A 24,496-nucleotide genomic window follows, 5' to 3' on the forward strand; every position below is an offset into this window, starting at 1 on the left:
ATTCCCTCCATTCATCTTGCTTTCTGTCTCCTGTTTCTTTACCTTTCTAACAAGGAATATTACAGTGGCCATGACACTGTGCCACCTCCAGAAATGTTGTAAACCTGTGGATATAAACCTCCCTGAGTTACAAATCGAAGAGCTTGAAGTTGGGACGCAACCAGGATTCTTCATATGCATCTCTAGATAAAACATTGCCCCAGTGCTAGAAATATTTATATTATAAAGATGCAATGCTTCTATCCATATATTAATGAGGCAAAGGACAAGGGCTGTGTAATGGGGTAGGTAATGATAATGATAATGGCAGGGTCTGGATGCTTTGATTTTTTTGAGCGGTGACAACTAAAGGTAATGTAAAAACAATTTAGGAATTGTACCTATGATCAGTGATTGTTATTAATTTAACCGTTATCTGTTACAAGTTCCCTGGCTCCACACTACAATGAAGGGGGAGGCCTTCAAAAATAGCCCATAAAACAGATCTTCTACCCAGGCAAGCCTTACTCCCCTATAGGTCTCACAGGGCCCTAAAATGGAAGTCAGACATTTAAATTCAAAAAGGAATAGCACAGAGTCTCTAAAAGCTTAAATTATTTCTTTCCTGGGGGAGAACCATAAATACTCCATCTGGGGGGAAAGACAAGACCCCAAGAAGTCATAAAATTTAGTTAAGATTTGTTAAGATTTTATTAACAAAAAATAATAAAATGCTGAAAAGGCAAAAAAGAGGGAAAAAAGATAAAAAGCAGTCCTCATGAAACAAGTTTCAATACATGAACCAGAAAACAAAATCCATAAAAAAGAGCCAGAAAATGTCAAAAAAAGTAAAGGTAAAAGGTGTGACAGATGTCCAGGGACCTTGCCCCACAGGGATGCCGGACGTATGGAAATACCGGAAGGAAGGCAGTGTTTTCCCTGGGCCACAAGGGGGCAGCGCCCCTGGGTTCTACGGGGAGCACTGAGATGGGGGATCCAATCCTATGCTCCACCGTGGCCACCGCCAGGGGGTGCCTGGATAGCTTCTGGACTTGAATATGCAGCACTTCCGCCACACTTGGGAGTGCTGCCGGAAGGAGGACTGAATTCCCTTGCAGCACTTCTGACACACCCGGAAGTGCTGCCGGATGTTAATCAGGGGCCACCTGCAATACATCCAGGGACTGAATAAAAGGGGCTGCCTCACTCCAATCAGGGAGCCGGAGTTTGGTGGGAGAAGGACGGAGCTTGCCAGTGAGGAGTTGGAGGCGGCCGAAGAAGCAGAGAGGAGTCCTAAGAGACTATGTCTAGGTGATTGTGCATTGTATATTGTCTTGGGGGTGCGGGTTGTAATAAACGTGTGTTGTTGAAGACTTTCTGTGTCGGCCTATCTGTGTCCGGGTCCAACATGTCCACAAAGGAAACAATAATCAAAAACAGAACGTACAAAACTGCCATGCACATTCAATGAACAGTAAGGGACCGCATTTCCCATAAGCCTTTATAGCACTGTGAGTTGTCTCTCAACAGAGATGGACAGGTGGCCCCGCCTCTTGGGGAACCACCCACAAAGCACAAGTAAAATTAGAAAACTCTCCTAGAAAATGCATAATAACTAAATAGAAAAGAATGAACACGTATAATTGGACAAACAATGAATAAAAAGCACAAAAATAATGGAAAACAATAATGAAAAGAACACATTGAAGGCAAAACAATGCATTTTAAACAGTTGCCTGGGGAGAAACCCTGGGTTGACTGTAACAGAATCTTCTGTCTTCCTTACCGTCAATCTTTGTTCAATGATTAAACATGCACATGAAACAAGGTCCTCTTGGAATTAAAAACGGACAACCACAAAGATGGGTCACCTAATGCTTCTGGTAAGGCCTCCTACTAGAAGGGCATGCCCACTGGGTTTAAGAGTTCATCAAGGGAGCTCATCAAAGCTGTCCTTACACCTTTCAATGATATCCCCTTATGAGACAAGTCTGAATGGATGCTTTTCAGTGATGGAAGCAACAGAAGCCTCTATAGCCATCTGTTTGGTGGCAACCTTCAGCAGTATGTGAAGCTGCCATTTTAGCAGGAATGTATCAAGATCTGACTGAGTGGAAACGACCAGATAAAAAAAGGCAACTGTCGCAATGGATAAACAGAAGGCTTTTGTGGGGGTGTAGTTTGTTGATGCCATAGAAAAAGAGTTTATGACAGCCTCAAAGAATTTCTGGCAGGAAAAATACACAGGTTCATTAAATTGTGGGACTGCTGAATTATGATGTTGTTGGCAATTTAAAAAAGGATGTCTCCATTGAAGTATATATGTTTGAGAGTCTGCTTATATTTCTTTTGCTATTTACTTTTTAGTGGATCCTTTTTGCTCTCCTTATTGTGTTCAAATGCTGCTGATTAGCAGTGAGCCATGCCGACACAGAACATTAGAACAATCCAGACAGAGAACATGTCATTTAGCCCAACAAAGCTCACCAGCCCTTTCTACTTACTGTAATTCTTCTAAAATAACATCAAATCGAGTTTTGAAAGTCCCTAAAGTCTTACTGTCTACCACACTACTTGGTAGCTTATTCCAAGTGTCTAGGGTTCTCGGTGTAAAGAAAAACTTCCTAATGTTTGTGTGAAATTTACCCTTCACAAGTTCCAACTGTGTCCCCGTGTTCTTGATGAACTCATTTTAAAATGACAGTCTTGATCCACTGTATTAATTCCCTTCATAATTTTAAACACTTCAGTCATGTCTCCTCTTACTCTTCTTTTGCTTAAACTGAAAAGGCTCAACTCTTTTAGTCTTCATCCCCTGTACCCCTGTAATAAGCCATGTCACTCTTCCTTGGACTTTTTCTAGAATGTTCTTTTTGTAGCCTGGAGACCAAAACTGCACACAGTACTGAAGATGAGGCCTCATCAGTGCATTATAAAGCTTGAGCATAACCTCCTTGGACTTGTACTCCACACATTGTGCTATATAACCTAACATTCTGTTTGCCTTCTTAACTCTTCTGAACAATGTCTGGAAGTTGATAGCGTGGAGTCCGCTATGACTCCTAAATCCTTCTTATAAGGCATACTCTCGATTTTCAGACCTCCCATTGTGTATTCAAACCTGGCATTTTTATTTCCTACGTGCTACTCTTTATATTTACTTACATTAATTTTCATCTGCCACAAATCTGCCAATTCCTGTACGCTGTTCAAGTCCCTTTGCAATGAATGATTCAGCAGTTTCAAGATTACTTGCCAATCCACTTATCTTGGTATCATCTGCAACCTTAACCAGTTTGTTACTTATATTTCTATCCAAATCATTGATATACATTAAAAATGGCGGTAGCCCAAGCACTGTGAAACATCACTCTTAACATCAGTCAATTCTGTTAGGGTTTCTTGCACCATAACCCTTTCACAGTTGAAAACAACATTAAATGCTAAAGGGTGCGATTGTTTCACATCCATTTTACTTGTCTGCTCCTTAAGAGACGTTTCTTAGAGAAGAACATACAAGTGGCCATGGCTCCGGAGGAATTATCCCCCTATAGAATTAAACATTGTTAGCATTTAGATATAATTAAAGGAGTAAACTCTATAGAAACAGGGGAATTAAAATGAAAGTGGTTAAAGAAATATAAGCATTTAAAATTTCAGATTTTTTTCCAGTAACCGAATGAAAAGGCCAGCTAACTAAACAGTGAGATCACTTAAAAGTAAGAATGATGCACTGAATGTGAAATTGGTTGGGATAAAAGCCTGCAGCCACAGGGGTCCTCCAGGACTTAGGAATCGCTCTTTCAGGGTATCAGATGAACATCACACAACAACTGCAGCTCCAATATTTGTGTAGGCTTTAACAGAAATTGAGAGCTACTCTTGGAATAAAAGAGAAACTGTGGAATATATTCATTTGAAAATGGTAAAGGCTGTTTGGGGTTTCAATGGACCATTTGAAACAGTGAGAAATTTTCTTTGTAAAGCTATAATTGAGCTTGTGAATCTCTATATGAGTAGCTAGCAAAACATCACAATATTCAAAAATATTTGAATGAATTACAATAGGGCAAATAAAAAAAAACAACAATATTTTGGATTTGAAGGTTTCTGTCAGATTTTGTAATTCAAATATTTTAAACATGTAACCTGAAAGTAAAAGTCTTAAATACTGGGGATTGTGGAAGAGAGGTGAAAAAGAGAGTGCAGGCAGGGTGGAATGGTTGGAGAAGAGTGTCAGGAGTGATTTGTGACAGACAGGTATCAGCAAGAGTGAAAGGGAAGGTCTACAGGACGGTAGTGAGACCAGCTATGTTATATGGGTTGGAGACGGTGGCACTGACCAGAAAGAAGACAGAGCTGGAGGTAGCACAGTTAAAGATGCTAAGATTTGTATTGGGTGTGACGAGGATGGACAGGATTAGAAATGAGTACATTAGAGGGTCAGCTCAGGTTGGACGGTTGGGAGACAAAGTCAGAGAGGCGAGATTGCGTTGGTTTGTACATGTGCAGATGAGAGATGCTGGGTATACTGGGAGAAGGATGCTAAGGATAGAGCTGCCAGGCAAGAGAAAAAGAGGAAGGCCTAAGCGAAGGTTTATGGATGTGGTGAGAGAGGACATGCAGGTGATGGGTGTAACAGAACAAGATGTAGAGGACAGAAAGATATGGAAGAAGATGATCTGCTGTGGCAACCCCTAACGGGAGCAGCCGAAAGAAGAGGAAGAAGAAGAACCTGAAAGTAAAAATTTTATAATTATGTGTTTAAATTGTGAGTGTAAAATGTAATCATGTATCAATATAAACTTCATGGGTATACATATTATGTACCTGTTATTTTTAATTGAAAATGTTTTCAATAATGTAAAATCAATCCAATTCAAGGCAGTTCTGGACAAAAAACAGGAAACGGTCCTAGACAAGGCACCAGTCCATATAAACATTCAAATATCTTGAGGACATTAACTAAATAAGATTAAATGCACATGTAAGATCTAGTAAAATTATTAAATTATATTGTAATAATGATAAAAAGATGGCCTAAAAATTTAAACAACTACTGTTTACTGTAACACTTGACAATGAACATCTTCTTGCAGATAATCTCAATATTTTAGTGCATATTCCCTGTTAGATAACAGTTTAATGTATAAAAATTTGCCAAAGCTCATGTTGTAGATGATATAAGTTGTAAACTTTTATGTGTAACCCTGTTAGTGCTTTATAGTGCCTATAAAAAGTACTTTCTTGTTTGGAAGTTTCCACAATTTATTGTTATACAACATTGAATGAATGATAGTGGGTTTAATGTGGCTTGTTTGACACTGATCAACAGAAAAATATTCTTTAATGTCAAAAAAGATCTCTGCAAAGTGGTCTAAATTAATTATAGATATAAGACTCACAATAATTAAATACATAAATATCCACCCGTTTAATATTGCACACCTGAATCATCCCTGGTGCTGCTGTTTGGTTTTAGAAGTTATATAATCAGTTCAATGAAGACCACCCATCTGTAGTCAAGAAGTTTCAGATGTTTATAGTATAAATGCACCTGCATCTGGAAGGGCTGACTTCTGGTGAGTCCATATGGTGGCCCAACCTACACAATGAAGACAAAAGAACACTCCAGGCAACTCCTGTGAAAAGACAATTGAATGGCACAAGTCAGGCAATGGACACAAGAAAATAGCAATGTCACAAAATATCCCTTGGAGCCCTGGAGTTAAATCAATTAGCAAGAAATGAAAAGAATATGGCATAGCTCTAAATCTGTAGGCTGACTGTGCAAGAAGAAGATTTGTGGAGCCACCAAGAAACCTATCAGAACTCTAAAGGAGTTGCAAGCTACAGTGATGGAGATTGGAGAGACTTGCTCGGTGCTTCACTAGTTGCAGGTTTATGGAAGAGTGGCAGAGAGACAGCCTGTGTCACAAAGCTCACAACATCTCTGAAGACACATGGCAGACTCTGTACACAATAAACAATCAATATTTAACAAATATTTTGGCATGAATACATTTACACAAATCAAAATTCCAACATTTTTAATTTTAGCTCAACAGAGCTAACTAGGGAATACTAGTAATAAAATTAAAACACACATAAAAGAGCACTCAGTTGTGAAGTTATCTTTCCCTTTCTTGTCTGCAGGCTTCTCCTCTCCTGTGAACAAAACTTGCACAAGTTTTGAGGCATTCTGTCAATATCATAGGTAATAACTGATGAAACCTTTAAATTAAAAGTCAACCGCTCCAAAATGGCAGCTCTGCCGATGTGCCTGGCTGAAGTGAATGTGGCTTCTATGTGTGGACATCTATGGGCCAGCTCCAGTGCCACCATCTTTATGTGAAAGTCAATAAACAAGCCCTGAATGGAAGAGCAGTCCACTCACTTTGAGAAAATTTGGAGTTGGCAGTTTAAAAAATACTTTAAAAAGTGTATATATTTGCAATTTTCACAACTTCAGGAACCTGGTGTTTGATTGCCAGCTAAGTTTGAGCATGGGTGGACTTTGAATATTCTAGCTATTGCTCTTCAGGCTTTTTCTTGTTTCTCCCCACATCCCAAAGAAATACCTGTTAGGTTGTTTGGAGCCTTTTACTGGTCTAAGTGTGAGCTGCTGTCTGAAGGGCAGGGTCGATGTGCTTGATAACTTGATAACTCCCATTCCCATCACTCTTTTGCACTCTTGTTTATTATCTCTCCTTGTCACATGTCCATACCACTTCAACCTACTTTCCTGTACTTTCTTAGATATGAGTCTCTCCCACTTTTGTTATACCTCTGATTCGTCTCATTTCTTATTCTGCCTTATGTGGTCCTTTTTTGTAACCACATACATCTGTCTCAACATTCTCATTTTTGCCACATACAACTTCTTCTCCTGCACTCCCTTTACTGCCCGTGTCTCAGCTCCAAACATCATTGCTGGTCTTACCACTGCTTTAAAAACCTTACCTTTAAACTTCATTTTAATTCTTTGATCACACAATACTCCTGATACCTTCTTCCAATTGCTCCTTTCAATATATAGTTTTCCATCTCGGGCTACTACTGATCCTAGATATTTAAATTTATCCAGTGTTTTCAATAGCTCACTGCAGCTCACTGCAGGCTGACTTCTGAATCTTCACCATTATTAAACCTCATATATTCTGTCTTCTTCCAATTTATCTTTCACCCTCTAACTTCCAAAACCCTTCTCCATTCTTCTAACTTTCTCTCCATTTCCTCTTTTCTGGTGCTACACAACACAATGTCATCAGCAAAAGGCATGCACCAGGGGGACTGGTCTTTTATTCTGTCACTCAATACATCCATAACCAGATCAAAGATGTCAGGACTTAAAGAAGATCCCTGGTGCAGACTCACTTTAACTGGAATATTGTCTGTTACCCCAACGCTGCCATTAAAGCAAGTCATTACTCCTTTATACATATCCTGGACAATCCTCATATACTTCTCTGGTATGTCTCTCTCTCTCTCTCTATCATGCAACCCCAGACCTCTTGATGTGCCACTGTATTATAGGCCTTCTCCAAATCAATAATCACAATATGCAAATCTTGCTGCTTTTCTTGATGCTTCTCTTTGAGCTGTATCAGATGCTCCTCTCCCAGGCATAAAATCAAACTCCTCCTCTATGGTGGTCTCTTCCCTGAGCCTCCACTCTATAACCCTTTTCCAAATTTTCAATGTGTGTGACATCAACTTTATCCCACTATAGCTTACACAATCCTGAATATTTTCATCCACTATACTGCATGCCAGAAAATGTGTTAATGTGGGAGCTCTCCCTGTTTCCATTAACTAACAAGAATATTACAGCTAATAAATAGTATACAGGGGGACAGGGGCATCCAGAAAAAACCCTATAGTGACCCCAAGGATTACTTTTTTGACATATGTGCTGCCATGCAATATTTTTAATGACATGAAAGCTTGACCAAAAAGGAACTGTAACAGTGTTCCTCAAACCTACAGGAAATATTTTAATTATTAAGCAGTCATGCAAGTGATAGAACGGTGTGAAAAATAGTGTGGGTGTATTTTATTTTCCATTAGGTGCAGCTCTTTACTTAGCAGCTGGAAATCTTTTCCTTCTCTTTAAATATTTTACATTTTGATCATTAACCCTTATTTTGCCCAGTGATAACCATTTTAGTTTTCTTAAACATTTCTGCCCAATTAGGCTTTTGACATTATAACTTTGAGGTATTACAAGTTCATTGATACAAGCAAAATAAATGTGCACATGACAAATGGATAAAAAGCTATTTGGCCACCTGCAGTTATGCAGTGTGTTGGAGACTGAAAAAAAAAACTGTCTGACTTTAAATATAATTAATGGAAAACACTAAGGGACACCTTAAGTTTAGGAAAACTAAACAATCACATTCAGTTTTCTGACAATTGTAAACCACTCACACAATATAGGGGTTGGGACCTTTGGTAGATTAAACTGATGAAAGCATATGTGATCTGTCCATTTACTTATTCAGGGCAGGGTTTCAGGGCACCTGGAGCCCATCCCAGCAATCACTGATCATTGTAAGGCAGGATCACTTACTGGACAGGAAGTCAGTCCATTGTTGAGTGATGACAGTTTAGTAACATTAGTCCACCTTGCCTAATGCCTTTGGACTGGGGGAGGAAGCCAAAGCATCTGAAGGAAACCCACATGGGCATGGGGAGAGCATGCAAACTGCAAGCAAAGGAGAACTCAGGATGTGAACCCCAGTCTCCTTGTTGTGAGGCATCAGTGCTACTACTGTGCCACCATACTGCCCATATGTTAACCATATATGCTGTTTATTTACAATCCCTAGGTGAAAATATTCTTTGAAGGAAATCAACATTACCTAAAACAGAAGAAAAACTACCAGTGCAAAATATGTCATACAAGAACACAATATAATATAATATAATATAATATAATATAATATAATATAATATAATATAATATAATATAATATAATAATATACAAATTATATTTACATTTCCTTTCCTAGCAGATGCTTTTATCCCAAGCGACTTACAAAAGAGGTCAACGTATTGGAATAAACATCAGTGTAGGGGACTGTTTGGGAACAAGTATTACAGGACAAGATTACAAAATCAGTTATCACTAGGACCAGAAGAATAAAATATTTCCTGTATGTTTGAGGAACATTGTTACATTCCTTTGTTAGATCAGCTTATAGTGTCATGCATCAGTCTCGACATGATCCATCCCTGTGGTAATTGTGTTTAATGTGTGTAATTTGAAGTGCACAGAGAACAGTAAAAATCTTACTTGCATGTTCAACCAACATGCATCACCACTCTCCAGCACTATGTGAAACAACAGTGCATTAAAGTACTGCACATAACATTGTTTTAATGAACAGAAACACAAATGAGCCCTCTTGTTTGCCTGTTCCTTCAATTTGAAGGATTTGAGAATGTCTCATCTCCAGAGGCCTGGGTTTGGTTTGTTGTCTGAATTGTGTGAGCATGTTTGACTCACATCTTTGTGTTTTTTTTGGTTACTCCAGTTTTCTTCCCATATGTAAGTTAAGTTACTTGGCCCGGTGTGGGTCTGTGAGGGTGGACTCTCTGGTGAGATTTTGCCCCATCCAGGGTTGATTACTGTCCATACACTGAATGTTGTCTCCTACCCCTCAAAACTGTGCATTGGATCAAATAGATTTGAAAATTACATATGGACAAATATTAGCCCAGAATCTGCTTTTGGTGTGCAGTAAATGACCTCTAAAACCATGTCCATTTTGAGCATTAAATAGAAACTATACATTTACCAATGGATTTATAGTGCAAGCTAAGATGGACATTATAAAGTATAATTTGTAATCTGAGTGAATGTGCGGAAAAAGTTTTGTTTAATTATACTTTGTGCTTTCCCAATTCAGCCCTCCAGTTCAGTTTCCAGCGTGATGTCAGCGATTGTGTGATTTTAAAATGCAGAAGTGTTTTCAAGATACAGCTTACATTACTTCTGAGTAACTTTTGAAAAGCAAAATACTTCTTATAAGAATTAGCTGCATGTGTTTGTGTATCAGAAATAGCAGTTACTGAAGACCCAAATTCATCTGTTTGCAGGGTTAATGTGATCATGCAGGCTCTTAAAATCATTATGCCCCCATGATAAGCATATTAAGCATGAATAAGCAGTTAGAAAGAGGAACAGAGAAAGGGGACATTTTTGATCATTAGCTTCAAAACTTAAGCAGTATTATCAGGGGTACTGACTGGAGTGTCCAAAGCACACATTTTCAACTTAACTTACTAATGTGATGGTCAGTGCTGAGTGCAGAAGGCAGCACCCTTAGCTCAGCTGTGTAACTTAAAAATGTGTTCTGGAAAACTCAATTGTGGTCTCATCAGACCATAGAATCTTCTTCTGCATACTGCCATACTTATGAGCTTGTGTGGTATTGTATTTACATTTTTGACCAAAGCTTGAAACCAACAATCATATTGGTCATTGTTAAGTCAATCAATAATAGCTATGCATTTATACAAAACAGATTAACGCCTAGTTGATGAGATTTTCATCATTGCTTGGCAAATACAAGGCAAGTTGGATATTAACTGTATTCTAATATCGCTGTCAATGCAAGTGTAATCAGTCTCTTGTGTTTGTGGTCCTCCAAGGGTATTTGAAGATGGCCTGCAATTTCACATTTCCTGCCTTCCCTCTTCTAGGTGAGCTAAACAGAGAAGGTTCCCCTTTTTCTAGTTGCCTGTATCCACTGAATTGACTTAAACCCTTGACCAGCATTTCTCCTTTCATGCACTGTGCACTTTCAGAAAGAAAATTGGGAGTGGTCTCACCTAGACTCAGATATGGAGAAGGATATATGAGGAGTAAACTGCAAGACAATGATTATTTTTTTATATTATGTACATTAGCGAAACATCAACAACAAATCAAATCAAATTAATAATATATTGAACAATTATTATAAAAGTAAAGCTGAATAAATTGGACTCTGCAGCAGCATGAATAAAAGGTAAAGTACCACTTCTGGTTAGCAGAAATAGCCCAAAAGGTGATAGAAATTTTTGTTTTGTACCTAATAATTGTATGCAAAATTTGGTTGACCTAAGTAAAACCATACTTAAGTTATCGTGTTTACATACACACACACGCACAGACAGACCAATACTTTTCCTATACGTCATATATGAGAATGTCATGGAAGTCTAAAACGTCGAGATTCATCAAAATCCTGACATTGAATTTTTTGACAATTACAATACTTTCTGTATACTTTGTATATGAGAAAAGTAAAAATGGGACTGTACCCTGCATGACAACCTGTACCCCAGTATGGATACAATATCTGTACCTGCAAAAAAAAACTATGCAATTTATAAGGGTACAAATATCCTAGCCATACCAGTGGTACACTACTAAAACCACTGAACGACAACTCATGCATTTATTACTGAAAATGTATAGTTGCCACAATGATCTAACACTTTTTTTGAATTAGTAATTCTTTTGTGACATTGTGATATTTTAATGCTTAGGTATGAATGAATGAATAATTAAATAAATAAATAAATTGCCTGTTGCAGGGGCGAAATCTGGGAAAATACAAATGTGGTTATTTTCAAATATAATCTCTTTCAATCTAAGAAGATACATCAAGTTTTCTTTGGCCTGTAGTTTGTCAAAACTGAAAATTAGGCTTTTTGGTTTGGAGGAATTTGAACCATGTATACAGTAGGCTGCTGAGATTTCGATTTCTGATTTAAAGTCTTCTTCAGTTATTTTAGAGAATAGTTCAGCTATGAAGTTCACTGGGTTTTGACTTTCTTGTTTTTCAAGAAGACCTTCAATTCTGATGTTTTTCCTTCTATAGTTACTTCCAACTCAGCCTGTTTGTCAGCGAGCACTTTGCATTTTGATTTTGGTGCCATTGCTTTTTCATCCGTGGCGGAAGCAGATTGTTCAACTATTATTTTAGTACGAGTCGTAAATGTTTGCATAGCATCTTCAAGCTGAGCAGCAAGAACTCTTTGATTTTACTCTCTAACTTAACTCATATATTCCTGTATTTTTTCTTCAATTTTTTGTAGCTTTTTTGTAAAGGTTGAAGTAAACTTAGTACTTAAATTTATCTCTGGGTCTTTTATATCCTGAAGCTGTTTGTCATTTTTCTCATTTAGACCCCTCATTTCTTTCTTTATATCTCTTATATCCCTATGATTAATTGAATTAACACTGAAGACAAATATCTGAAACACAGGAATTTAAAATCCTAACAACAAGTCTATACCTAAAGAATTCAAAACATTCAGGGTCACAAGGCCAATAAACTCACTCAACAAAAGGGAAGAACAAAAGAGAGCCAAGGAACATGATTACAGTATATGAAGTAATGCGAAGAAACTGTAGCAAAATGTTTTCTAAATAGTAACAGCACATGTGGATGTGAACTCTCTCAGAAGACAGACACATAAACAAGGAACACAAAGGTTAAGAGATTCAGGGTAAAATAAAAATACAAACAAAATGAAAACAAAACATAAGCAAGGGAGCAAAGTAAAATACTGAACAAAGGAATCACAAAAAATGCGCAACTCCAGAGAACAGAGGAGAGAGATGGATTAGGAGATAGACAACAGGAAGTGTATTGTAATGTTTGTCAAAGTCAAATTGCTGAAGCTAAGTAAAAAACAGATTGTGATATTAGTGAACTGGACTTCTATGTGAAGAACAAGCAAAAAAAGGCTGCAAAAGTATCCGCAATCATGGATGATTTTACAAATACTGTTGCTGGGCCATGTCTTCTGGGACATGTCCTCTAGCAACCAATCATTGCACAGTAGTAATGGGACAAGAAAATGTCTGTATCTATGATAAAACAAAATGGCAATCCAGGATTTCAAAACATTACACTAAAACAAAACAAATTTAACATAAATTACTCATACAAAATTAAGGTACAATTGAACACCAAACTAAAAAAAAATAGATCAGATTAAAGGAAAATAGATATTTAGCAGAAAATAAATAAAAGACACAAAAACCAACCTAACAGAAAGAAGCAGCGAGGCACTGACATAGCAATGATTGTGCAGATTGTGCAAAGCACAACACCCACGAGCTTGTGGGGCCCACTCGGGGCCATATAGCTTTTAAAAAAATTTTCAATAACTTAACTAAAACAGCGGTTTCACAGTCTCGATGCAGTGGCTTCAATGTTCTATGTCTTGTTACCATCAACTCTAACCTTGATGGCTGACGACGAATAATATGCTGCTGCCGATCTTTTTGTTATGAATGCTATAGCAATGACATTTCACTGCCATTTTGCACTCAATTGTTGTCATTTCATGCATGTTTTCAATCCATCCTGTCAACCAAGTCGACTGCTAACCATACCAGTGGCTGTTGCTGCGTTGTGAACGATCGTTCTTCAAGTTAAAACACATCAAAAATTACAATCTGAAGCACCATGTCTCCAGACAGACTTAGTGACTTGGCTATACTCTCAATCGAAAACGAGCACGCCAGACAATTTGACGTGTCAAACATTGTTGAGACTTTTATGCAACGGAAGGCACACAAGCGAGTATTTTAAGGTACTAGTGATATTAGAAGTAATATGATTTTTGACTTGTCAGTCAGTTCCATTTTGGTAAGCTTTAATAGTTTGACATATTTGTAATCTGTTTTATTATGTACCTTAGTATGGCTTACTGTGCGTTAGTGTCACTACTGTGAGAATTTGTGAGCGTGACCACTTTATGATGTCCATTTTCTCAGAACTTGTGTAAAACAGGTAAATTTTGTAGTAGTATCATGTCAGCCGGTGTTGTCGTTGTAAATTTGTTACAAATTGAAATTGCTTCATTTTATAGCACAGAACAGTTTCTACTTTGTAGCTTACATTATATTTTAATCATCTTCTTTCACAAAGTTGTCTTGGAAAAATAATCGGTTCCACATTTTACATAGATGTATGTACTAGTACTACTACCCACACCTCCCAGATTCCATTCCCACAATCTATTTTATTTTTTCTAATTTACAGTGGCTGTAATAAAGCAATTTAAAAAGTTATTATAAATTCCATTTAGAGAACTGGTTTGTTTGTCACCAGTGTGTGATCTGATAGTGACACGGGCATGGACTCCACTGCCCAGCTGGCCCCTAGGATCTACTTGCAAATATATTACTAGGAGTTATGCTAGACAGGAGGGGCCAACCTCAGAGCACTGCACAGGTGTTTTCAGCAAGCTAGTTACGCCACTAGAGTGAGGTACTGTGCCAATCTAATGCCAAATGGGGCAGCTGATTATTGTTCAAGCCTGACAATTCTTTGGAATGGCACATAGCCAAACTTGGGGAAGCCCTTTAAAGTTGTTTACAATCTTATACAATTTTCTAAATTAATAAATTTACACCTGGGAAGTTAACCTGAGGGCAGCACGGTAGCGCTGCTGCCTCGCAGTTAGGAGACCCAGGTTCGCTTCCCGGGTCCTCCCTGCATGGAGTTTGCATGTTCTCCCCGTGTCTGCGTGGGATTCCTCCGGGCACTCCGGTTTCCTCCCACAGTCCAAAGACATGCTGGTTAGGTGGATTGGCGATTCTAAATTGGCCCTAGTGTGTGCTTGTTGTGTTTGTGTGTGTCCTGCAGTGGGTTGGCACCCTGCCTGGGATTGGTTCCTGCCTTGTGCCCCAGGTTGGCTGTGATTGGCTCCAGCAGACCCCCGTGACCCTGTGTTTGGATTCAGCGGGTTGGAAAATGGATGGATGGATGAAGTTAACCTGAAGCATCTGAGAAATGTGGAGCTGACAGAATCTGAGATAAGGTTCCTGTTTCTTTCTCTTATCCTTCTCCAAGCTGCAACTGCAGTAACCTGTCAACTCACACTTCGTATCCAAGCTCTCCTATGGAAACATTTGTGCTAAATCTTAAACCCAATACCTTATTTACACCAGACTCTAAAGTGCCAAACAATGAAGCTTTAAAAACTGCTTTATTGCCATAAGATGTCTCCTCAGATTACACTATACCAAGACAAATAATGAGCACTAACAATTGTCAGATTAAATGTTTACCACCCTGTAATTAGTTTTAACTTTTATTCTTTGCAAGTCTTTGTAAATGTATAAGAAATTTCATGCCTTCTTTCAAGGACAAAGACTTCTTCTCTCTTCCTCGTTTCTGCGAATCTCATTCTTTTTATATTTTTTCCCTAAAACCAAAGTCAAGCAAACATGTATTCAATGTTATCTTGTTAGGAAATGACCTGCATGTTTTATTGACACACAACTCTCTTACTTATGTAAGTCACCTTATGCCTGACCTTTTCAGGAAACGCCTGCATGATATTGCTAGAATTACTTGTTTGACACAAACAAAACGGTAAAGGTGCTGCTACTACAGCAGCACAATTCCACATATTGGCTGAGACCATACATGTTACAGGATGACATACACAAATGTACTGAAATTATATTACTGGTATTTCCCTTGTTGTAAAAAATGCATAGAAATATGTTCACAGCTAGAATCACTCTGTATTGTGTACTTATTCACTGCTGTAATTTTGTGGAAAGTTACAATTTAGATTTTTACATCTGTCTTTAAAATATAGGTAACTGCAGTAAAATGAAAAAAAAAAACTCACAGCAAAATGTATCTACATTATGAAAATTGTGCATCTGTGTGTGTGTGTTTTAGTGCAACCCACCTGCTATCAGTTTTCACATTGAGTCCCAGCATCAACACATTTTGGCGCCTGGTCTGTCATTCTGATCCATCCTAGCACAATCATCTGCCAAAATACATCAGTACAGATGTAAATATTATGTAAACTGTGAGCCTTGCACCCACCCACTTTCTGGGAAAATAAATTGGCTATGAGCTACAGTACCTAAACTGAAACAACAACACATACAGTATAATTTAAAATCAAATGGCTTTCGGGTGAGAAAGGACATTGAAATGCAGGGCAAACTGCACACACAGCATAATATGAACTCTTATCTGAAGCTGCAAACTAACCACTGTGTAGTCCAGTTATTGCCAAACAGCAGGAGACTAGCAAACTACTGAAAAAAACATGTCTCTACATACTTTTTCTCTTTCACACTAGGACTATGTTCTTTGAAACATACCCAGTACTCTTTTCCAGGAAGGGGTGGTCCACTGTTGGCTTTTCTCACATGAAGTGGAATGAGCACATGTATGCCTTATTTCAGGGACTACAGCCAAAGGCTCGACTTTCCTCATGTAACGGTTATAAATAGAGATTAAAAGGTGCTCTGCAACCATAATCTGATTGGCATAATTTCATGTGGTGGAAGCACTGCTACTTTAAGTATAAGATCTGCTTTCTTTTTTTTAAATTGTTGTGACAGTCTTGAACAGAGCACATAGTACTGTTCCTTCCACAGCTCATCACTGGCTTACACTGTCTAGCCTATATTAATTAAAACTCAAATTCTAAGTGTGAACATGAAATTTAGAAAACATCACCTCTCGTTTTTCTGATGAGAATAAAGTGACATACTTCTGTGACATACTATATTTCTATACATCTTTGTTAAATGTGCTTGAGATCGTTTAATGAATGCACACTAATCGTGAAACGGTCAGTTAATTCAAGGTGACTCTGATTACAACGTTATCTAAAAAGAGGGAAAGAGTCCTGACAAAGAGTCCTGCTATCGAACACTTGCCAGAAGGTTCAGGAAATTAAACCTTCTGCCTATTTAAGGAATATACAGCCAACAGAATGAGGGTTAGAATCTGAACCTCTCTCCTTTAACTCTATCTGAGCTAAAACACTGGAAAACCTGTCAGTCACTTATCAAGTTTTATTTTTGAAAAGTTGATGAAGGGGTTTATTTAGTGAGGGAGAGTTATGTTTCTTAAGTGACAGTTTTGTTTTCCTATTTTTAAAATATGGAATCTTAAAGAAAGAGTGGTTTGTGTCATTGCCTCATGCATCCTATGTCGTGGATTCAAATTCCATGGCTCAATATGATTAATGGGGAGTTTGCACTTTCTCCCACGTCTGTGAGAGATTTTCTCTACCACCCTGTCCAGGGCTGGTTCTTGCCTTGCACCCAATTCTCCCAGGATAGGCACAGCCCATAAACCTGAATTGGACTCAAAAGGTGGTTTGAGAATATTATATTATATAAGCATTAAAATACAGTAGTATTGTTCTAAAATCGTGGTGTGAGAATGCCAATGTGATGTTTACACATTGTTCCGCTGTTTGCGCAAGGATGACACGCAAATTCATGAAACATTCCTCATTTTTAATCCATTAATAGCTGTGTTTGGTGCACTCCCAGATGGGCTTAAAATGGAGAAGGACAAACAAACTGTAATTGCCTTTACTTCACTATTAGCATGAAAACGTATCTTGCTCATACTGGAATAATTCTAACCCACCTCTGTTAATTCAGTGGGTAACTGACGTTATATACCAAAAATCAAATTCTCTCTTAGAGGATCTGTTCAAAACTTTTTTAAAACCTAGCTGGACCTAATCAATAATATTTTCTATTAAGCACTTGTATTGAGGAGAAAGACTCCTTTCCTTCTATACTACTCTCAAAGGTTTTACTCTGGCTGTTGGCCTTTCTCTCTTTCTTATGGGTGGGGGTTGAATTGAATTTAGCTCTGTTAAGTTTGACTCGATTGTATGGAATGTTACATGTTTTAAATAAATTCAATAAAAGTAAAAAAAAATACAATGGGCTGATGTGAACCCTCTCTTTCTTTGTATTTATTGCTGTTGGGTTAATCAACTGATCCCTATGGCTTTGTTCAGCAGAAAAAGAGTTTTTGAATGGAAAATGATGGAAGGACATTTTTTTTTCTCTTTCTCTATTTAACTTGAAGGTAATTTATCAAGTGACCGCCTGTCATGGACTAACTCAATCTAATGTTGGGCTCAGAGCTCAAGGCAGAATCATTTGTGTAATCAATAAAATAATAACATTTTCTGACAGCCTCATTCAACAGTGATAATTACATGAAAAAATAAGGATAAATTACTTCTAAAAGTTTCTGAATCTTCTCAACATCATTTAGCTGTTACACATGAAAATGAAACATAGTACTAGATGACAGACTGAAGGGAGAGTTTGAATAAAGAAAGATGAGTGAATAATGCCTGACTCACTTGGTACTGAGGCCGTAGGAGGGGTGATGCATGACTTAATGGTGGGCAGTTGTGATTCCAGATGACTGAATACGGCCTAAAATGGACATATTACTAGTGTCCTGTATACACTTCAAAATGCATAATAAAACATAAATAACTTTAGCTGTAAATTTAACTATTGATTATCTCAGCATAACTTTTCTCTGACAGGAAAAGGATTTTAAGGAACTCTAAAGAAATCTCTAAACGTGTAAATTGTGTTAAATTCCTATACTGGTATAATAAGTAATGCAAGGTGTATGGAATGTATAAATACCTAAAACCAGTATTTATATACAAATTCTATAAATTTAAATGTCAATCATGGGTGTACATTTGGTAATGTTAGTGTATACCAAGAGTAAATTTAAAATATAGTAGCTTGATATTTAAAGTGAAATTACTTAAATTTTGAATAGCTGTAAAGAAACATCAAAGATGGACATGTTGCTAATGTACAGAAGGCCTTAGGTTTGAAAATGGACTCATCTCTGTGAGTTCATCAGGCTACCAAAGAAATAATGGGAGTTGAAGGGAGATACTGGAAAACATAAACCACATGCTGAAAGCTAAATCATAACAATATCTTGAGTTGTTATGCCGATGCTTATTTTTTAATTTTGTTTCATTTTATGCTGTTCTTTTGACCTGAACAGTACTGTATATTCAGTGCTGTGTATTGGGATTGCTCTTATGACTGTTATCTTACACCTGTATGATTAGTACAACCTCTTATTGGCGTTGGGTATGTTGTACAGCAGTGCTAACCAGTGGTTGTGTAGGAGGAAGTTCCATTTGCTTCAGCCTCTGCAATATGCACTTTCTTGTATATTTCTTGCACTTCAAAAATGCTGAGGGATACACTTGTATTGTGCGTACACACATGTCCATCCTTGAAAATCCAGTGTAACAGAGGAAAATATCTACCATACAGGTTGATAGTATTTTTTAATTCAACAATATGAATACTAATGTTTAAACTAGTGTCTAACTATCTAATTTTAAAGTGCAAGAAATGTTTAAACAAGCAGGAGTCGAACTATGTAATTTTGAAGTACAAGGAAGCTAGATAAGTCAGTTTTTGCTGCACCCAGAGTTTCATTAATAAGAAGAGTGCCACCTGGGATACTTAAAAACTTCATTACAACTATATCCTTTACTTTTTGTTTGATTGAAACTACATTTGTGCATTCTTTGCTGACAAAGCTGAAATAGAGGGGGTTGTTGTATTTGAGCTGTTTCACTGATGTGTCAGGGGATAATGAGCCATAATTAGAGGAGGCTGAAGGTTTCTGGTGTTTCTCTGCCACATTCCATCCTGAGAAGACCACCTCTCCTGGTGGTCCTATTCAGAAAGGATATGCTACCAAGCCCCATGCAGATGATGAACTAGTAAGAAGAGGGCACACCAAAGATGAGCTGAAACCAAACATCTACAGTAGCACAATCAGGTTGTATGGTTTGTAAAGCTGAATTTTATTTGCTTTTTGTTTTTGGCACTAGTTATAATGTTTGAAGGTTAAACTTAACTATTCATAATACATGAAAAAGTAGTAACATTTTCTCCTGCCTATTCTGGTGCTCTGTCTAATTGCAATGGGTAACAGATGAAAAAGTAAGGTGGAAGTATTAAACTACAGCAGCAGTTAATCCTGACAGTGTGGAAAGAGGATGGGATTTGCAGCATTTTTAAGGTCTACATAATAAAGAGTATACATGGGAATACGGTCACCCTAGGACCCCACCACAAAAAGACACACAATATCCCTGTGAATGAACTGTGAGAAACAGAGCAGTCTATGAAGAACTGGTACCCTATCCAAGTTAACATGAGCCAATTGCTGTTGGGATAGTTTCCAAATTTCCTGGCATGAAATAACTGGGTTTTAAAATAGATGGATGGATAATTAATTTTATTAAAATTAAAACAAATATTATTTTTTCATTTCAGTGTACATTTTCCCTCTAGAAATGCATGTCGTTTATAAAGCAATGACTTAAATACACATCAGAAATAATGCCAGGGATCCAGCAAGTATGGAGTTTATCATCAACACCCATCATAAACAGGAAATGCAAGTCCACATGAGATTATCTTTCTGAACTGACGCTAAGACTCTTGACCAGTAAATGATAGGGAGGGACAGATCTTCATTTCGAAAAGGCATGGTGCTTCCTGTTCAGGATGTCTGCTAAATTTTCTGAAATTATCTATTTAACAATATTTTAGAAAAAAATGAATGTGTTTTGTACATTTTGAGTATACAACAATTGGATTATGCGACATGAGTCGTGAAACTTTTAAAAAAAATTTTCAAAAGATGTTTTTCACATTGTTTGACGTTGTACATCATTGGTCATCTTGTATTAAATCATACACTTTTTATTACCATTCTGCAACAAACATGAGATAAAAAATTTTTCTCTGCCATTACGACAAACTACAAGTAAGTAACATATAAAAAAATATGTTTGGGCGGAGTATTCCTTCAAAACTTTACTCTTGTACAGGTATTTATTGAGTATATTAAGGGTTATATCATTCAGTGTTCCCTTGTTTAACTCTCTGAAGAAATGATAATGAAATATTATTACAAAATTGATTGTTCTAAATCAAAACTAGTAGTTTACAAAATGCTGTTAATTCTTAAAAGCCAAAGTCCTAAAATGTGTCACTTTTGATTGCTGAGAATGGGAAAATACCTATAAATAAGAGATAAAGTCAAATTGTCAGTGTTTGAGATGAGGACCATTATTCTTCCATCTGTCCATTAATCCATTTTTCAGTCCACTTAATCTTTTAATCGAGTTCAGGATTGTGCCAATGTCAACAGCCCCTAATGTGGGCCCTTGTATGGAAAGTGGATTTGGGGTGGAGGTGGACTTGCTTTATAAAGCCTAATCATAGAAACATTCAGCTAGTCATAAAGACAGAGTATCATGCTGTCTACTATAAGGGATAGTATAGCACAAAGTACAGTTTAACATCAGACTATGACCATAACAGGAGCCCAATGATAATTATTTTTGTTCTGCAATGTACACTGTATATGTAACTCTGGAAAGCAGGATTTTCTAAACAGTTATGGTTCCTTACATACATAACAATATCCTCATATTGTGAAATCAGATTAGGAATCATTAGGTCAGGTTATGTCAGGTTGGGGAGTAAGCTTTAGTACAATATCTTGCCACATCCACCATACGACAAAACAACTAAGGATCCTGGTTGGTAAACTCCCAGGCAGACACACGGTCCAGTCTGACCCCCTAGAAATGACCATCTATCTGCTACAGCCAGGTGTTATTTGGGTGTCCCCTTGGCCTGGTCCTGCTGCTCAGGTCCTCAACAATGATGGTCCTGTGAATCTGGGAATCATGCCACATGGCCGTAGAGCCATAACTGATGCTCCCTCACAATGCAAGTAATGTGCCTCAGTGGGGACTCCATGAGCAACCGCTCATTCAACACAAAGTCAAACCAGCAGAAACCAAGGATTCTCTGAAGAGACACAGTACCAAAGGGGTCCAGTCTTTGTCTCAGGTCACTGGATAACGTCCATGCTTTGCAACCCCATATCAAAACAGGAAGCACCAGGACTCTAAAGATATGGACCTTCGTCCTTTTGCAAAGATATCGGGAGCGCCACACACACCTTTCCAGTGACATCATGACCCCCCCATACTCCGTCTACTGACTGAAAAGAGACGCAATTGACATGAATGTCGCTGCCAAGGTAAGTAAACCTCTTGACAAGTTTGACACTCTCTCCTCAGACAGAGACATTGCCGATGGCTTTTCCAAAAGCTCAGTAAAGGCCTGGATCTTGGTTTTTATCCAGGGCACTTGCAAGCCCAGACACTCCTCGCTCAGTCTCTCGAGAACCCTGATCCATGAAGATCACAGCATAGTCGGCAATGTCAAGATCAGTGAATCTGTCTTCACCAAAAGATGTTCCAGATCACTGGACCCACGACCCTGCCCACCACCAAATCCATGCAAGCATTGAACAGAATAGGAGCAAGAACACACCCCTGACGAACCCCAGAATCAACTGGGAAAAACGCTGAGGTTCTGTCTCCACTCTGCAAAGTACTCACTGTACCAGTGTATAGGCCGGCCATGATATCCAGCAACTTTGGGGAGATTCCACAAGGTCTCAGGTTGTCCCACAGGGCAGTTCAATCAGCTGAGTTGAATGCTTTACGAAAATCAACAAAGGCTGCAAAGAAACTCTGCTGATATTCATGTTTGCGAACATGAGAGACCTCAGTGCCAGGATGCGGTCAATGGTAGACTTCTTAGGTGTAAAACCAGACTGCTCCAATTGCTGGTAGGTGAGCAAGTGACCATGGATCCTAATGAGGATGACCCTAGCAAGGACCTTACCTGGCACAAGTCCTATTTTCTAGTCAGCTAGAATGTCTCCCAAATGGAGACAAAGATTGCTTGCAATGCAAGGAAAACAACCTTATTACCAGCCTGAAGAAGTTAATCCCAGATACCACAGATCCCTGCAGCCTTCCCTACCCTCAGTTGCTTCGCCACCTGTGCAATCTCAGTGAGATTGTGTGGTTCACAGCTAATTGGTGGATCAGCCTCAAGAAGCATGGACCCAGAGATGTCCAAAATCCTATAGAGGATCAGTTTTAAACAGTTACTCAAAGTAGCCAGCCCAGCGGGTCACAATTGCAGCAAATGGAACCATCCTTGATGCCAAAAGACCCCAGTGCCATTTTGGTAGGCTTTCTCAATCTTTAATATTCATGTGTGAACTCTGTATTACTTTCAGAAACATAAATGTGGAAGGAACTGTACTAAATTTAGAAGTGAAATTCACAATCATGTGTCTGCAGACCATAAGATTTTATATATTAATAGTTAGCTTTTGCAGATTACATCCGGAACAAGTACTTAGTGTATTGTTTATTAAAGGGGAGGCATATAAATAGAAGGGCAGATCGTAATGCACTGTGTCATAACCAGTTATATATAACCTTGCTCTTCTTTTAGAACACTATCAGGGCCTAATTGATCCAACAAAAGAGGTATTGTATTTACTAATTATCCTGAGTCTGATAAAACTAGAGCGATGAAGGCATACAATACATTAGAAACACTAGGAAAAGTAATGCAGTATACTGAATTGTAGAATATGTAAACAAGTGATACTTCGAACTAGAAGCCTATTGGACTTCATTCAATGTGGCAAATTTTTAAAATCTTCATTAATCTAAATGTACAAGATACATTTCTAAATGTCATAATACAAATTTTTATTATACTTTAATGAAATGTTCATAGACAGATTTATGATGTGTAATTTATGTAAAATCTTTGTTATTTTCTTATTTGTTGCCGGTTTTGGTTTTAGTCTCATCAAAATGCATATATACATAATTGCAAAATTATAAAGCTATTACAGACCTAATCAAGGTAGCAATCTGTATATCTGGTTTATTTAAAAGAACTTTAGTATTTCTGTATGGTTAGTGTTGGGATTCCACTTTCTAATGTACAAAGAGACAACTATTTTAGGATATTGCCTCATTAGTTTTTTGTCATACAAAACTCACTTTCAATGACACATAAATAGTAAGTGAAATGTTTTCCACTTTGAACTTCCATTTTTACTCTGTATTTAAAAATGTTATTCTTTTATAGACTATGACACTGCTCTGCCTCCCTGTTCTGGTGCTTATCATCTTGGGAATAGTACAATGCACATTATCTTTAAGACTACCAAAAAGGTTTATGGATCCTGAAGTGAACATGAACATTGTAAGTAGAACCACAAGCTTCCCCTCTTCTTCTGCTTTGCTTATTGGCTCATTTTACAGCTTTACCTGATCCCATCCTTCCTTTCTAAATATAGGTAATAAATTGTAGGAAAAAAATGAATACTTATTCATAGATCTTTGAATTTCACTGATGTCTTAAATACCTCCAGGCCTTCATTTCTTGAAAAGTCTAAGAGAAATGTTCTAACATCTATACTTTTATTTATATTCCTTCATGGTTTTCCCAGGTATCTAACCTTTTTTTGTGGTATAACATACTGTAGCTACACATTGTGTTTGAATTTTCTGTTCTGAAAGGCCTAGCTTTTCTATAATGCATTGAGACTGATTAGAACAATACTAACATCCATCCATCCATTGTCTCCCGCTTATCCGAGGTCGGGTCGCGGGGGCAGCAGCTTGAGCAGAGATGCCCAGACTTCCCTCTCCCCGGCCACTTCTTCTAGCTCTTCCGGGAGAATCCCAAGGCGTTCCCAGGCCAGTCGAGAGACATAGTCCCTCCAGCGTGTCCTGGGTCTT

General features: G+C 37.8%; 1 protein-coding gene across 2 annotated transcripts in view; it reads left to right on the forward strand.

The window, feature by feature from the left end:
- Window positions 1–19,399: 19,399 nt before the first annotated feature.
- The window catches only part of LOC114646987 (lysosomal acid lipase/cholesteryl ester hydrolase-like), a 31,932-nt gene continuing 26,835 nt past the window's right edge, over window positions 19,400–24,496 (forward strand). Inside the window, exons 1-2 of one of the 2 annotated variants that reach the window (XM_051923145.1) lie at window positions 19,400–19,626; window positions 23,841–23,957. In XM_051923145.1, coding sequence (XP_051779105.1) covers window positions 23,844–23,957 — 114 coding nt within the window. In that variant the 5' untranslated portion in view covers window positions 19,400–19,626; window positions 23,841–23,843. Of the gene's footprint in view, window positions 19,627–22,754; window positions 23,225–23,840; window positions 23,958–24,496 lie in introns of those variants that run through there. The other variant, XM_028795435.2, reaches the window with a different exon arrangement.

Source organism: Erpetoichthys calabaricus, chromosome 2, assembly GCF_900747795.2.
Source record: "Erpetoichthys calabaricus chromosome 2, fErpCal1.3, whole genome shotgun sequence".
In the NCBI taxonomy this organism is placed as follows: domain Eukaryota; kingdom Metazoa; phylum Chordata; class Cladistia; order Polypteriformes; family Polypteridae; genus Erpetoichthys; species Erpetoichthys calabaricus.